Raw genomic sequence first — 12,395 nt, forward strand, 5'->3', positions numbered from 1 at the left:
AGCTCACATTAAAAATCCATCCCAAATGTTCTTTGAGTTTTAAAATAAATTATTACTCAACTGATGCTGTTCGTTGTATAAACGAAACTGGGTGTCCCACTATACTATTTTTAGATCATAGTGGCCAATGTAGTCTCAAACCAAAACATTTCTTTATACATTCAACTTTGCTTCGAGGTTATTTACACAAGCAAGGCAACCAAGCGGAAGAATTTGAACTTTTGCTTTGGGTGCAAAGCAGGACTGATTCGGGTGAAAGGAAAACCAGTCATGACAAGAGTGACGCAGAAAAATATACCGATGGACAATCTGAACAGGAGTGTGGTAAAAAAATGAAAACCACATCTAAAACAAGAACATTCAAGGAGGACTGGCTGAATGAGTTTCAGAGGTTGCGTTATGGGGATGATGAAAAAATGTACTGCAGAATATGTGAGGCAGCGTCAAAAGCAAATGGCTTTACAAAAGGCTGCATTAATATGCAGAAGTCTTCAGTGAAAGAACATAGAGACAGTGTGAGTCTTGTTTTATCAAACAGAAAAACTGTGAATGCGCACATGACAGCGGCTAAAGAAAAGATGGGCGATACGTTGACAGCTATGATGAGAACAGTTCTGTTTTTAGCGCAGGTAAATGTTCCTGCAACTAAATTTTCAAGATTTTGGAATAGCAAAAACAAACTGGGTGTCAGTCACTCAACTCTATAGTTCACTCTCATGGTGAATCAGTCGATGAAATGGAGACCGCTCTTGCAGACACTACTCTCGAACGCTTAAGTGAACAACTCACCAAAAGTAAATTCATTGGATTAATAATAGATGAAACTGTTAATATCACTGTCAAAAAAAAATTGATAATGTTTCTTCAGGCTGTGATTGATGGAAAAGCAGAAACTGTTTTTCTAGGAAATTTTATTGTCAGCAGAGGAAGTGACGACTTGATCAGTGAAAAGATAAGGCAAATAATGGCAGAATGGGGAATTAGTTTGAGTAAAATTGTAGGCCTCAGTTCAGATGGGACGAGCGTTATGACAGGTGTGAGAAATGGTGTTGGAGTTCGCCTTAGAACAAGTGACTGTCCATATTTAGTACACATGCACTGCATTGCGCACAGAGTGGCACTGGCATCGCAAGATGTGTCAAAGCTTTCAAAATCTATCTCTGAATATCGCAACACACTGAATGAACTATATAAATTGTATGAATACTCTGCTACATGATATGATATGTGCTGGATGATACGGAATTTGCGTCTTTGAAGCAGCTATGTACAGTGTGGTGCTTATCTTTGACTCGAGCCATTCGATCTGTGCGATTAAACTGGGCTGATTTTGTGATCGAATTAGAGGAGGAAGGTAATCAAAGGGAAAATCCTGTTGCTTTAGGACTAGTTAAAAAGATGAAAACATTTTCCTTTGTGGCTAATACTTTCATGGTAGCAGATGTTTTGCCATTTATGGAGAAACTTGTCAATGTTTCAGTGAGGTGATTTGAACTTACTGTACTGACGAAACATTTATGAACAATGTTGCTGACGAAACCTTTCGTAGCATCAAACTTGCTTAAGCTGACGAGAGATTTATCACAGCATTCAAAGCAAAGAGGTCTGGTTTCATTGAAAATCTCATTGCTTCTCTCCGTCGCTGGTTTCCACAGGACTCTAAGTCTGTTTCCTTTGCCCTCGATCAGGTGCTAAACCCCAGTAAATTTCCCCAAAATGCTGACGAATTACGAGAGTATGGCAGGGAATCCCTCACAGTCTTGTTAGACCATTTTAACCCTGTGAATGACGTCACAGAATTGCCCGATAATCAGCCAATCAGCAGAGAGCACGCTTCCTTCAGTTCAAATGTGTCGTCACTGGCCTCGGCACAACATTTTCACAAACATGCAAAGTTAATCTGGCCCATATAGGGTTATCCATACCAGTCAGCAGTGTTCCAGCTGAACAGGGTGTCAGCGTACGAAATAGAAAACACAGTGCCAGTTCAAATAGACTTTCTGAGCGAAGGTTGAACAATCTGATGACATTAAATATGCACAGTGTCTGTGAACGTGACTTGGATAGGGCGAAAGCCTTGTTCCAGAGTAGAAAGAAACGAAGATTGTACAATGAATTATTCATGATGTGAGGATGGTTCCAATGGTCTTAAGGTAGCTTCCAATGACCTATGAATAGGTTCCATTATTCCAAGGGCTGCTTCCAATGATCTAAGAATGACTTCAAGTCATCAATCCAGTGACCTCAGGATGGCTTCCAGTCAACAAGGTATTGCTTCCAATGATCAAAGTATGGCTTCCAGTGAGAGCAAAGTATGGTTTCAAGTAATCAAGGGTGACTTCCAGTAATCTAATGCTGGCTTTCAGTGATCAAAGAATGGCTTCAAGTAATTCAAGAATGGCTTCCAAGGATCTAAGGACTGTTTCCAATGATCTAACGACTGTTTTCCAATGATCAAAGGATGGCTTCAAGTGATCCAAAGATGGATAATTCTTAGTGATCTAAGGATGGCTTCCAGTGATCTAAGTATGGGTTCCAATGATCTAGGATGACATCCACTGATCTGTGGATGGCTTCCTGTCATCGTAGGATAGCCTCCAGTGATCTAAGGATGGCTTCCAGGGATCAGTGGATGTTTTAATGTGATCTAAGGATTCAGAGATCAATGCATGGCTTCAAGTGATCTAAGAATGACTTTAAGTGATCTAAGTATGATGTAAAGGTGGCTTCTAATGATCTAACAATGGCTTCAAGTGATGGATGGTTTCCAGTGATCAAATAATGGCTTCCAATGATCGAAGGATGGCTTCCAATGGTTAAATTACATGTAAAGGTCCTTCAGTAACCCATGCTTGTTGTAAGAGGCGGCTAACGGGATCAGGTGGTCAGACTTGTTGACTTGGTTGACACATGTCATCAGTCCCCAATTGTGCAGATGGAAGCTCATGTGTTGATCACTAGACTGTCTGGTCCAGACTCGATTATTTACAGACTGCTACCATATAGCTGGAATATTGCTGAGTGCGGCACAAACTCAAACTGCACTCCCTCACTCACTCCAGTGGTTAAATGACTCTAGGTTTGTTTTCTACTGCCTCTCAAGGTACACTTAAAATTAACACATTTTTGTATCCTTCCGTGTGTAGCATTGAAGAACCAGTTGGAGACAGCAAAGAAGCATGCCCAGCAGTACAAGGCCATCTCAGACAGCGTGGAGGAGACTCTGAAGGAACAGAACAAGGTCAGAACATACTTCTTCCAGTAGCTTGTGTAGACCAGTCCTGGTGAAGGTTACAAGAAAGTGAAACCCTATGCCACTGGGCAGCCTTTCACAGATCTGAGTTATCACCCATGGCAAGAAGGAATGAGAGATATTATTCTCTTTCATAGAGATCTTCCTTGGGGTACATATATGTATTTGGTGTGTTTGAACATGTCATGTGACAGTTGTAACATTATACAATAAATAAAAGAGCCTTTTTGTTTACGATATGTCTCTCCACCATGTTGAGTTACCTCCCTTACCACGCATGTGTGGCCAAGCATGTAAGCAGCCTAGCCCAAATCACCATTCCTTCTGCTGGAATGCAACATAACACATGCTGGTCCATCATGCTAACTATGCATCGTTGGTGCAGGATGTGGCTGATCCCTTACTTGGATCTCAGCTCCGCTTCAATCTGCCTCTTCCAAGTACTGTTAGTGGACAAATGCGTGTTCACTTCAGTGACCCTTGTTCCTCAGCTTCCTCATTAGCTGCTCCAGCGGCTAAACAGGGTTGACTGGTTGCACCTTTTCCCCAGTTGGGGGACCTTTGTTACGAGAGCTAAGCTATTGAGAAGGTATTCCATAATGCCAGCCAACTGATTTAGGTGGTGGTCCATGGGGCATATCTGTCCTCTTCACAGAGGTATGTCCTGGAACCGGATGCGCACACTGGTCGATTACTTAACCTTTGGAATTGAGTTTACCAGCATAAGGCTCTCCTGTAGCATCTTTTCCTGTCAAGACAGGAATTCTGCGAGGCGAAGTTCAAGCTTTACTGACCAAGTGCACAAAAGAGCATGTGCTTTCCGGAGAAGAATTGTCGGGTCTGTGCTCTTCGTACTTTCCCATCCCCTTCTAAACCTCAAGGGATTAAATCGCATGATAGAGGTTACATCCTTCAAGATGGAGACACTTTGTTTGGTGATTTCATCTGTTCATCTCGGCAACTGGCTCGCATTGATCAACCTAAAGGACGAGTATCTTCATGTGCCCATGCATTCCCTTCGATTCTCATTCAACGGGTGCTCCCATCCAGCGTATCCGCTGCCCTCTGGGTGTTCACCAAGCTTTAGCTCGGTTGCAAGGAAGGCATTGTAATGCTTACCTGGATGACTGACTCAGTGAGTGAGTATAGACTCTACTCACATTGTGTTAGACATTCTAGTCCACCTGGGGTGGATGGTCACCCTTGAGAAATCTGACTTAGTGTATTTGTACCTCTCATATCGACAGGCCCTAGTGCGAACATGACTCCAGTTGCTGGGTCACATGGCAGCGAACCTTCTCTGTTGTGTGGCAGTGGTGGTTGAGGATGCACCCTTTACAGCAGGCTTTGGCGTGTCTGTGGGCTGGCTCACTCCAAGGATGTGGAGTAGTGTCTCACAGTTACTGAGTGGATACTCCCTCACCTTCAGTGGTGGAGCTATGTCAGGAATGTCTTCAAGGGCTTCCCCCTCAGCCTGCCTCCACGTGCTATCTCAGTTCATGTATCCCTCACAGGGGTGGGGGGTCTTTCAGGACAGTCATTCGTTTTCCAGACACTGGTTCATAGCTGAAGCCCGTCTCTACATCACAAGGTTGGTATTCAAGAGCTTGTTGGATCACGTTCGGGGCAAGGCAGCACAGTGTCTCCAGCTCTCCTTCAGGAGAAGTGGGAGTTCCTACTGTAGTGCAACCAATGAGACTGCCGGCTAATTCCGATTTCCTGACTGGAGAATGTGTGAGCATTCCAGTGCTCTATTACTGGATCCTGGCCGCGCTCAAGTGGATGCTCAATGGGCGGATATTCAGAGTTATCTCCCACTTCTACAGATTGTTCCAGGTGGATGTGTTCATATCTGGAGGAACAAGTCAGATACCAGTGTTCTGCTCTCAAATTCTGGACCAGAAGGCTTTGACCTCTGACACCTTTCTGCCGAAATGGACGGAAAGGATACTGTTGGTGTTCCCACCTGTACTGCTGATACCCAGGCTCCTCTCCCCGCTTTTCACCAAGCCAGCTCGACTACTTGTGCTACTGGCCATCGCAGAGCTGGTTTCTGGTAATTCTCAGGTTCCTGGCTCAGACCTTGGTTTACCCTAACGGCTGGACATTCTCACTCAGAACAGATTGCAACAACCAGACTCGTGGATCATGGGTGGCATGATCTCGGTCAGCATCAAAGCACACAATTCCTGTGGCAGTTGCAGACACAATTCTGGCTTCGAGGTGGGATTCACAAAACACTCAATATGAGGATGGGTGGTCCAGCTATTCATGTTGGTGTTCAGATAGTGGGATTGCAGATCCTTCTTCTGAGGATTTAGTCAAGGTTCTGGAGTTCCATATGTCTCGTTTGGAAGAGGGTTTGGCAGTTTCCACCGTTTATGGCTACTCTACTTCTCGGGCAGCACTCACTTATGTAGCATTTCTTAGCTGGCATGGATAGGGTTTGACCTGCTCTCAGGTGAACCAGCCCACCTTGGGATTTGTCAGTAGTGCTTGAGTGGCTGTCCAGTCCTGTTTTCTCACATCTGTCTGTAATTTCAGTTATTAACGTGAAAAACAGCCTTTCTTGTGGCAGTGACATCCGGTAGAAAGGTCAGTGATATTCAAGCAATGTCATCTGATCTGGCATTTCATCCCAGTTTTTTCACTCCGACCATGTCAGTATTTGCCTCTCGCATAATTACCATCCAAAGATCAATCACGCTTTCCATGTGACAGCTCCTATTGATCTTCCTACTCTTACCCAGCCTTCTACATTGGGGACATCTCCTACATGTGCTCCCCTGTTGAATGTCCATAAGACCCTCAAGGTCTATCTCAGACGAAGGCAGGGAATCTGTAGGGGTACCCAGCTGTTCTGATGTTGTGATAGCAGGAATGTAGGGCTTCCTGTCAGTAAACATTCCCTCACTGGCTTGTTTCTGTTATTTGTGCAGCCTATGAGACTAAGGATAAGTTTCCCCCAGATTTGTTGAAGGCTCACTTGGTTAGGGCAGTGGCTACTTAGCCTGCCTCCACGTACTATGCCTCCCGCTTTTGCAACGGCACTGCCCATTGAATACATATGCTCCAACACTATTTTGGACCTACCAAGCACTTTCACTTACGGTTTGTCTGCAGAAGGAATGATGATATGGACTAGGCTGATTAACTGGTTGGCCAAGCATATGTCAGGGATGAGAAATTTCCGCGGATCCGCGGAAATCCGCGTTTTTTTACATCCCCGGGGTCATTTTTCTGAAACGTCTAAATATATATACAGTGTTAATATTGATTTTAGAAGCCATATTTAGTGTGTAAAATGCCAAAATCCCAGGAGCTTCCGGGGGGCTTCGCCCCCCTGGGCCCCCGACCAGGCTCCGCCCTCCGCCCAGACCCCCCGACTAGTTTTCAGCTGTAAATGAAAATTTCCATTCTCATCCCTGATATGTGGTAAGGAAGGTAACTGCACATGGTGGTGGAGGGCTGTACAGTAGATAAAAAGGCTTTTTGTTTTTATTGAAACATTGTTACAACTGTCACATGACATTTTCAGTCACAGAATATGCATATATGTTCCCTAAGTGAGATTCTCTACAAAGAATTGGAAACCTCTACAGGTTAGCTAAGTTTTATCTCAGTCTCTTCTGTCCAATCAGCTTTAGGGGAGAATGCTTTTTGGTGTTTGTTGGTGTTCATTGGTGTTTGGTCTTGAAATGAAACACATTCTCACTGCTCCGGGTTTTGGGTTTTTTTTAATTTCAGAGCATTCAAATATATTCTATTTATAACTAAGTATGTTATCATTGACTGTTAGATTCCACTCTGGGGAAATATTTAATAAACATAAGAAGATGTTAAACAAGAATGCTGTTGTCTTGACCTTTTCCTGGGTATTTCAGACCAGCAAGGAGTTCCAGCAAGCCTTGGAGCAGAGAAGCCAGGACTTGAAACAATGTAAGTGTCTGTGAGTTTCTCAACACATGTCTATGTTGAATTTGTTTTCGTTTGAAAATGGTGAAGTGTATTTGACGGCAGGGAATGTGAAACAGTCCTCATTGTGGCTTCTGGCTGGTAGTGAGATAATCACTTACAAAATTAAGTGTAAAGTGTTAAGTTTGAAAGAACAAAGCCTAGCATAAAACGAAGAGTCTTTGCTGATGGCTCTTAGCATAAATGAGTGTTTCAAATCGGGATAAGTATCATTGTCGTTGGAATATAACATGAACAAAACTGGTGATCAAACACACCTTTAGGGGCTCCTGTATTGGTATCCGAGGTTAATGACAAACTCTGTGTGTGTCTGTCTGTATGTGTGTGTGTGTGTCTGTGTCTCTGTGTGTGAGAGAGAGAGGAACTCATATTGAAGAGCCAGATGCCTTCCCACATAAGGTACAGCTGGATAGCTCCCAGTCATTTGCAAGATGATTAATTTATGTAGGGCACGTCTAGCAATTCACTTCAGACGTGAAGGTAATGTTACATTTTTGTTCTGCACATACACTTCTGTCACTGCTTGCAGCCAAGGAACAACTGGAGAAGAGAATTGAAGCAATGGAGAAGGAGAGACAAGAACTTCTCAACGAGAACATCCGCACCTCTGAGGAGAGCCATTCTCTGGTACAGTACACTTTGTCTCAGTTGCTATGGCTTGGTTGGTGTAGTCATGGTTTTATTTCTTTGATGAAACAGATTGGAGTAGGTCCTTCACACTCTACAGCTTCTAAATATCCATGGGGAGTCAGATTAGAACAGGTACACATCCCACGACTGATGGTAAATCACAGCATGTGAACTGCTTTTTGACACTAACCAGCAAATAAAATAGTTTAACCATTAACCAAGGCACTCCCCTCCCTGTCTGAAATATCCTACTTCAGTGCACAGAATTTGCATTAATGTTACAAAGAATAATGACATCAATATGAATGAAGCACTTAGTCGTTGTTGGTGCCACAATTCACTGCATCTTGGAATATTTGTTCAAGAAGGCAAATTCTGGTTTACCTCAGTTGCTACTCAATTTGACATCTCCTTACATCCAATTCACTCACTCACTCACTCACATGGGATGGTGAATCTTAGATGTAACAATTACTGATTGATGAGAATTTTTCAGATTTGGATCTGCATCATTTCCACAAACTGAGACATGTCATCTGATTTGGTTCTTTTGGAAATCCCCTTACCACCTTGAAATCCTAGTCACAGGAGCTGACAAAGTATATGTTGACCGTTTGTGGATCAGTGTAAATATTTGTTTAGGCATCGAACTATTTGCTTGACCTGTCCAAGGATTAACCCATTATTGTCAAAAGTGACAAAGCATTAATTATTTGCTGATTGCAATCAACGTTGAATAAAATTAAGACACACATTGATATTACATTCTAATTGAGGGACACATCCTGTTGTGGTCATCCAAAAACTGGTCATATGATTCCAGAATGCAGACCTGAGGAAGCAGTTGGCAAGTCTCCAGAATGAGATGGAGGAGGCAGTGCAGAGACGTGAAACTGCCATCGCCAATGAGGAGGCTGCCAAGCGGGACTACAAGCAACAGGCAGACATTGCCATGGATGTAAGACTCATGTACCCATATCAGTCGCAATGTACCCCGCTACCAATGGCAACTCAGTACTTCGTGGTAGTACTTCTTCATCTCGAATAACATTGAATCACGCATGATGCACAGAAGTAGCGATTTTTTGCAAATGCAAATGCATGGAAGGGAGATAACTCTAAATCTGTTTTTCTTGTGTTGCCTGCAAAATCTAGTGATGTCTACGAAAAGATTTGCTTCACATTCCAGTAAGTAAATTTTGATCAAACGTTCAAATGTAGTCCCTGTGAATATTAAGAAGGGGGAATTACACTGCGATGACTTTACTAAGCGGGCAAAACAGCAAGGTGCAAGATTTGAATTTGATTCACACAGGTTGGCTGAAGTGTACAATCTGATACCATGACTCAAACAGTTCAGAATTAACATTTAGGTGTTTGGTAAGATAAATGCATTGTTCACTGGCTCCTTGGGGCCCATGGGTTGATGTTTGCTTATGTTCCCTGAGGCCCCTTGTGAACAACTTATAATATCACCACAGTACTGGTTACCAAGTCACTGTTTCATTGAACAAATGAAGTATGTAAATAAGAGTCAACCTTGGTAGATGAGCTAATATCTAGGGCTTGCCTTCCAGTCACAGACCAAGTATGAGAGGGAACTGATCCTCCATGCTGCTGACGTGGAGGCTTTGACGACCTACAAGAAACAGGTGAGGACCTTGACGCTGCACTACAGTGTTACACATCTGTGCTGAACATGCTCTATACGACAGCGTTACTGCCACAACTAGTCCAGTCTCCTCTAATGTAAATCCTTTGTTCCCATTCAGGTGGAGGATTTCAACAAGACACTATCAGTCTCACAAGAGGCTGCTAGGAAGGCTGAACAGACTCTGAAGGAATCCCAGGTAGAATTACTTCATAGTTCCATTCCTTTAATATGCATCAGATTTGGAGATTTGGTGATTGTCTTTGTATCCTATGAAGTTAGTTGTATACAACTGTTGCCATTTTTTCTTCTGGTAACAGAGTTTGATGGACTGAAAACAGATTATAGTCCTATTTCTTATCAATGTTTGACTTTGTTGTCTTAGTTTAGGTTGTTGTGCGTGTACATTGTACCAACTGCTCTGACTGTGCTTGTTGCATGTAATGATGTGCTGTTGCAGACGTCATGGATGGAGCAGGAGCGAATCCTCAGGGAGGAGGCAAAGCTGCTGGAGAAGAGGGTGGAGGACCTGACCCAGCAGAACACAGTCCTGCATGAACAGATGCAGAAGGTAGGATAGGCAAGTTCATGGATTCAGTTGGCCAAACAGCAGTAGCTGTTATCCAGATGTGGTTTGTCAGGAAAGGTAGCTTAGGATTCGGTTAAACCGGGGTAATCTGTGGCTGCCATAAAAAAATGTGAACTGTGATCACACCCCTTCACGAAATTGAAAATAGTTCATCAACAAATCGCAGATAAATTACGTAAGCCAGTGAAATTCAGTGTGGATGGCAACTGTCAATGTTTATCGTACATATCCATTGTGTTTCTGGTGCTCAAAATGTGCAGGATTTTCTCAATAATAATCATACCAACACCGTAGTAGTAACTTATGAAATTGAAAGACAAGAGATGCTATCAGTCGAGTTGCGACGAGTAATTACAGTTTTGCTGTGATGCCACACAAGACACTATAGTGCAGTAAAACACAGTGATCAAAGGACGTATGGTGTCATATACCACATTTTATTTGATTAAATTCAATCCCAATTTTATTCATTAACACTGTTGACAGAGTGAATGGCATTACCTCATTTCATACGTGTACAACTTCCACTTACAACATGAGGGTCCGTTTTTCACATCAACCGCGATAGCACCAATTTCACATTATTCTTAGCAATCACAGTCTCGTAATCCATGGACTCTGAGACCCGCGTTATTGACTCATTGATGTGATTTTTAACAACTAAATGGCCAACATTTTGTTTTTTCCAATCAAACTCGCAAGTACCGCAGGAAGTCAGCTTTGACTTGTCAGACTGTCTCCTACGTAAAATGTATCCAGACAAGTAATGGCCTGTGTTCATTGTTATGCTAAGTATGTTTGCAGGATACATGCATTATATACTAATCCGATAGCAGTACATACTATATCTGTTACAATAACTGCTTAATATATAAAATATTCTGATAATGGAATAGAGTGAGTGCGTGAGTTTAGTTTTGCGCCGTGCTCAGCAATATTCCAGCTATATGGCGGCGGTCTGTAAATAATCGAGTCTGGACCAGACAATCCAGTGATCAACAACATGAGCATCGATCTGTGCAATTGGGAACCGATGACGTGTGTCAACCAAGTCAGCAAGCCTGACCACCCGATCCCATTAGTCCCTTCTTACGACAAGCACTGTCGCCTTTAATGGCAAGCATGGGTTGTTGAAGGCCTATTCTACCCTGGGACCTTCACAGGTTGATAATGGAATAGAAGTTCTTTGATGTAATATTATCCAATCATTTTTACCTGAATCACTGGTATATTGGCCCCAAACATGTGCACAGCTGATCGCTATTTCTGGCTTAGTTGAGTAACAGGTAGTATAGCAGGAACAACAATTAAGTAATCATGTCTAGTGATTTTCGATTGCAAGTTTCCCATACATATATATGTATTGATGTTCAAAGTTTGTTTATTTTCACCTTCAGTGATACGATATAATCTTGACTGGGCACGATATACAAAATAGCAGTTTTGTTTGTCTGTGGAAAATATGATTTTACTTGGCCTTTGTTCCACATTATGTAATAGGTACTATAACGCGGGTGTCTAATAACGTGGGGGTTCATCCGTGGACCCCAAGACCCGCGTTATGGTGAGGGATGGCTGTATTTCTAGATTCAGATACTAGGTTTGGACTGATGATGGCCAATCTGTGTCCGCTCATATCTGACAGTGATGTAACTGAAATGATGTCCAAAAGATGATCACCCCAACTGACTTCTTCCTTCACATCCATGTGTCTCATGCTTCAGCTGAGTGGCCAGGTGACAACAATACAGAAGAAGGCGTCAGTGGGTGTGGCCGGGAAATCAGGGGGCGTGGCTGGCAAGACTGTGGGTGAGGACTCCGCCAAGTCCTCGGATCAGTTGCTTGAAGTCATCAGGTTCAGTATGATTTAAGGATGTTCTTAAGTAATGCCAGAAATGATTGGAAATTATTTTTGGCAATTATTTGATAATGGTTGATATTTCAGATTCAAAACTGTATATAATCATTTATTCCACCTCAACCTAACATGGCGTATAAGTAATTAGGATGTACCATTTCCTAATTATCATGATCACTCCTAAAGTATTGTAAAAAGTTCCAGGGTAGAAACACTTCGAGGAAACAAATTATTCTCTGACCCACCCAGTAGGCAGACCGGGTGACAGAGTTCATGTGATGCATGAGCAGTGCATGGCAGGGACTGTCTCAAAATATCAAGTGTCGGTATCACTGCTGTCGAGGACTCTAGCAGAATTACAAAAAGTTGAACCCAGATGATATTAATGCCATCCCGCAGATAGCATTCATCCTTGATTTTGAAAACACAGTCATTAGCC

The 12,395-nt window shown here is 42.7% G+C and overlaps 1 protein-coding gene across 7 annotated transcripts in view; it reads left to right on the forward strand.

The window, feature by feature from the left end:
- Positions 1–12,395, forward strand: part of LOC137291651 (nucleoprotein TPR-like) — a 73,374-nt gene that overhangs the window by 29,804 nt on the left and 31,175 nt on the right. For all 7 annotated transcript variants that reach the window (XM_067823068.1, XM_067823072.1, XM_067823071.1 and 4 more), the window contains exons 29-36: positions 3,147–3,241; positions 7,138–7,192; positions 7,758–7,855; positions 8,682–8,816; positions 9,436–9,510; positions 9,631–9,708; positions 9,970–10,080; positions 11,823–11,953. In XM_067823068.1, coding sequence (XP_067679169.1) covers positions 3,147–3,241; positions 7,138–7,192; positions 7,758–7,855; positions 8,682–8,816; positions 9,436–9,510; positions 9,631–9,708; positions 9,970–10,080; positions 11,823–11,953 — 778 coding nt within the window. The remainder of the gene's footprint in view (positions 1–3,146; positions 3,242–7,137; positions 7,193–7,757; positions 7,856–8,681; positions 8,817–9,435; positions 9,511–9,630; positions 9,709–9,969; positions 10,081–11,822; positions 11,954–12,395) is intronic.

This window comes from Haliotis asinina, chromosome 7 (genome assembly GCF_037392515.1).
Source record: "Haliotis asinina isolate JCU_RB_2024 chromosome 7, JCU_Hal_asi_v2, whole genome shotgun sequence".
NCBI classification, from domain to species: Eukaryota; Metazoa; Mollusca; class Gastropoda; order Lepetellida; family Haliotidae; genus Haliotis; species Haliotis asinina.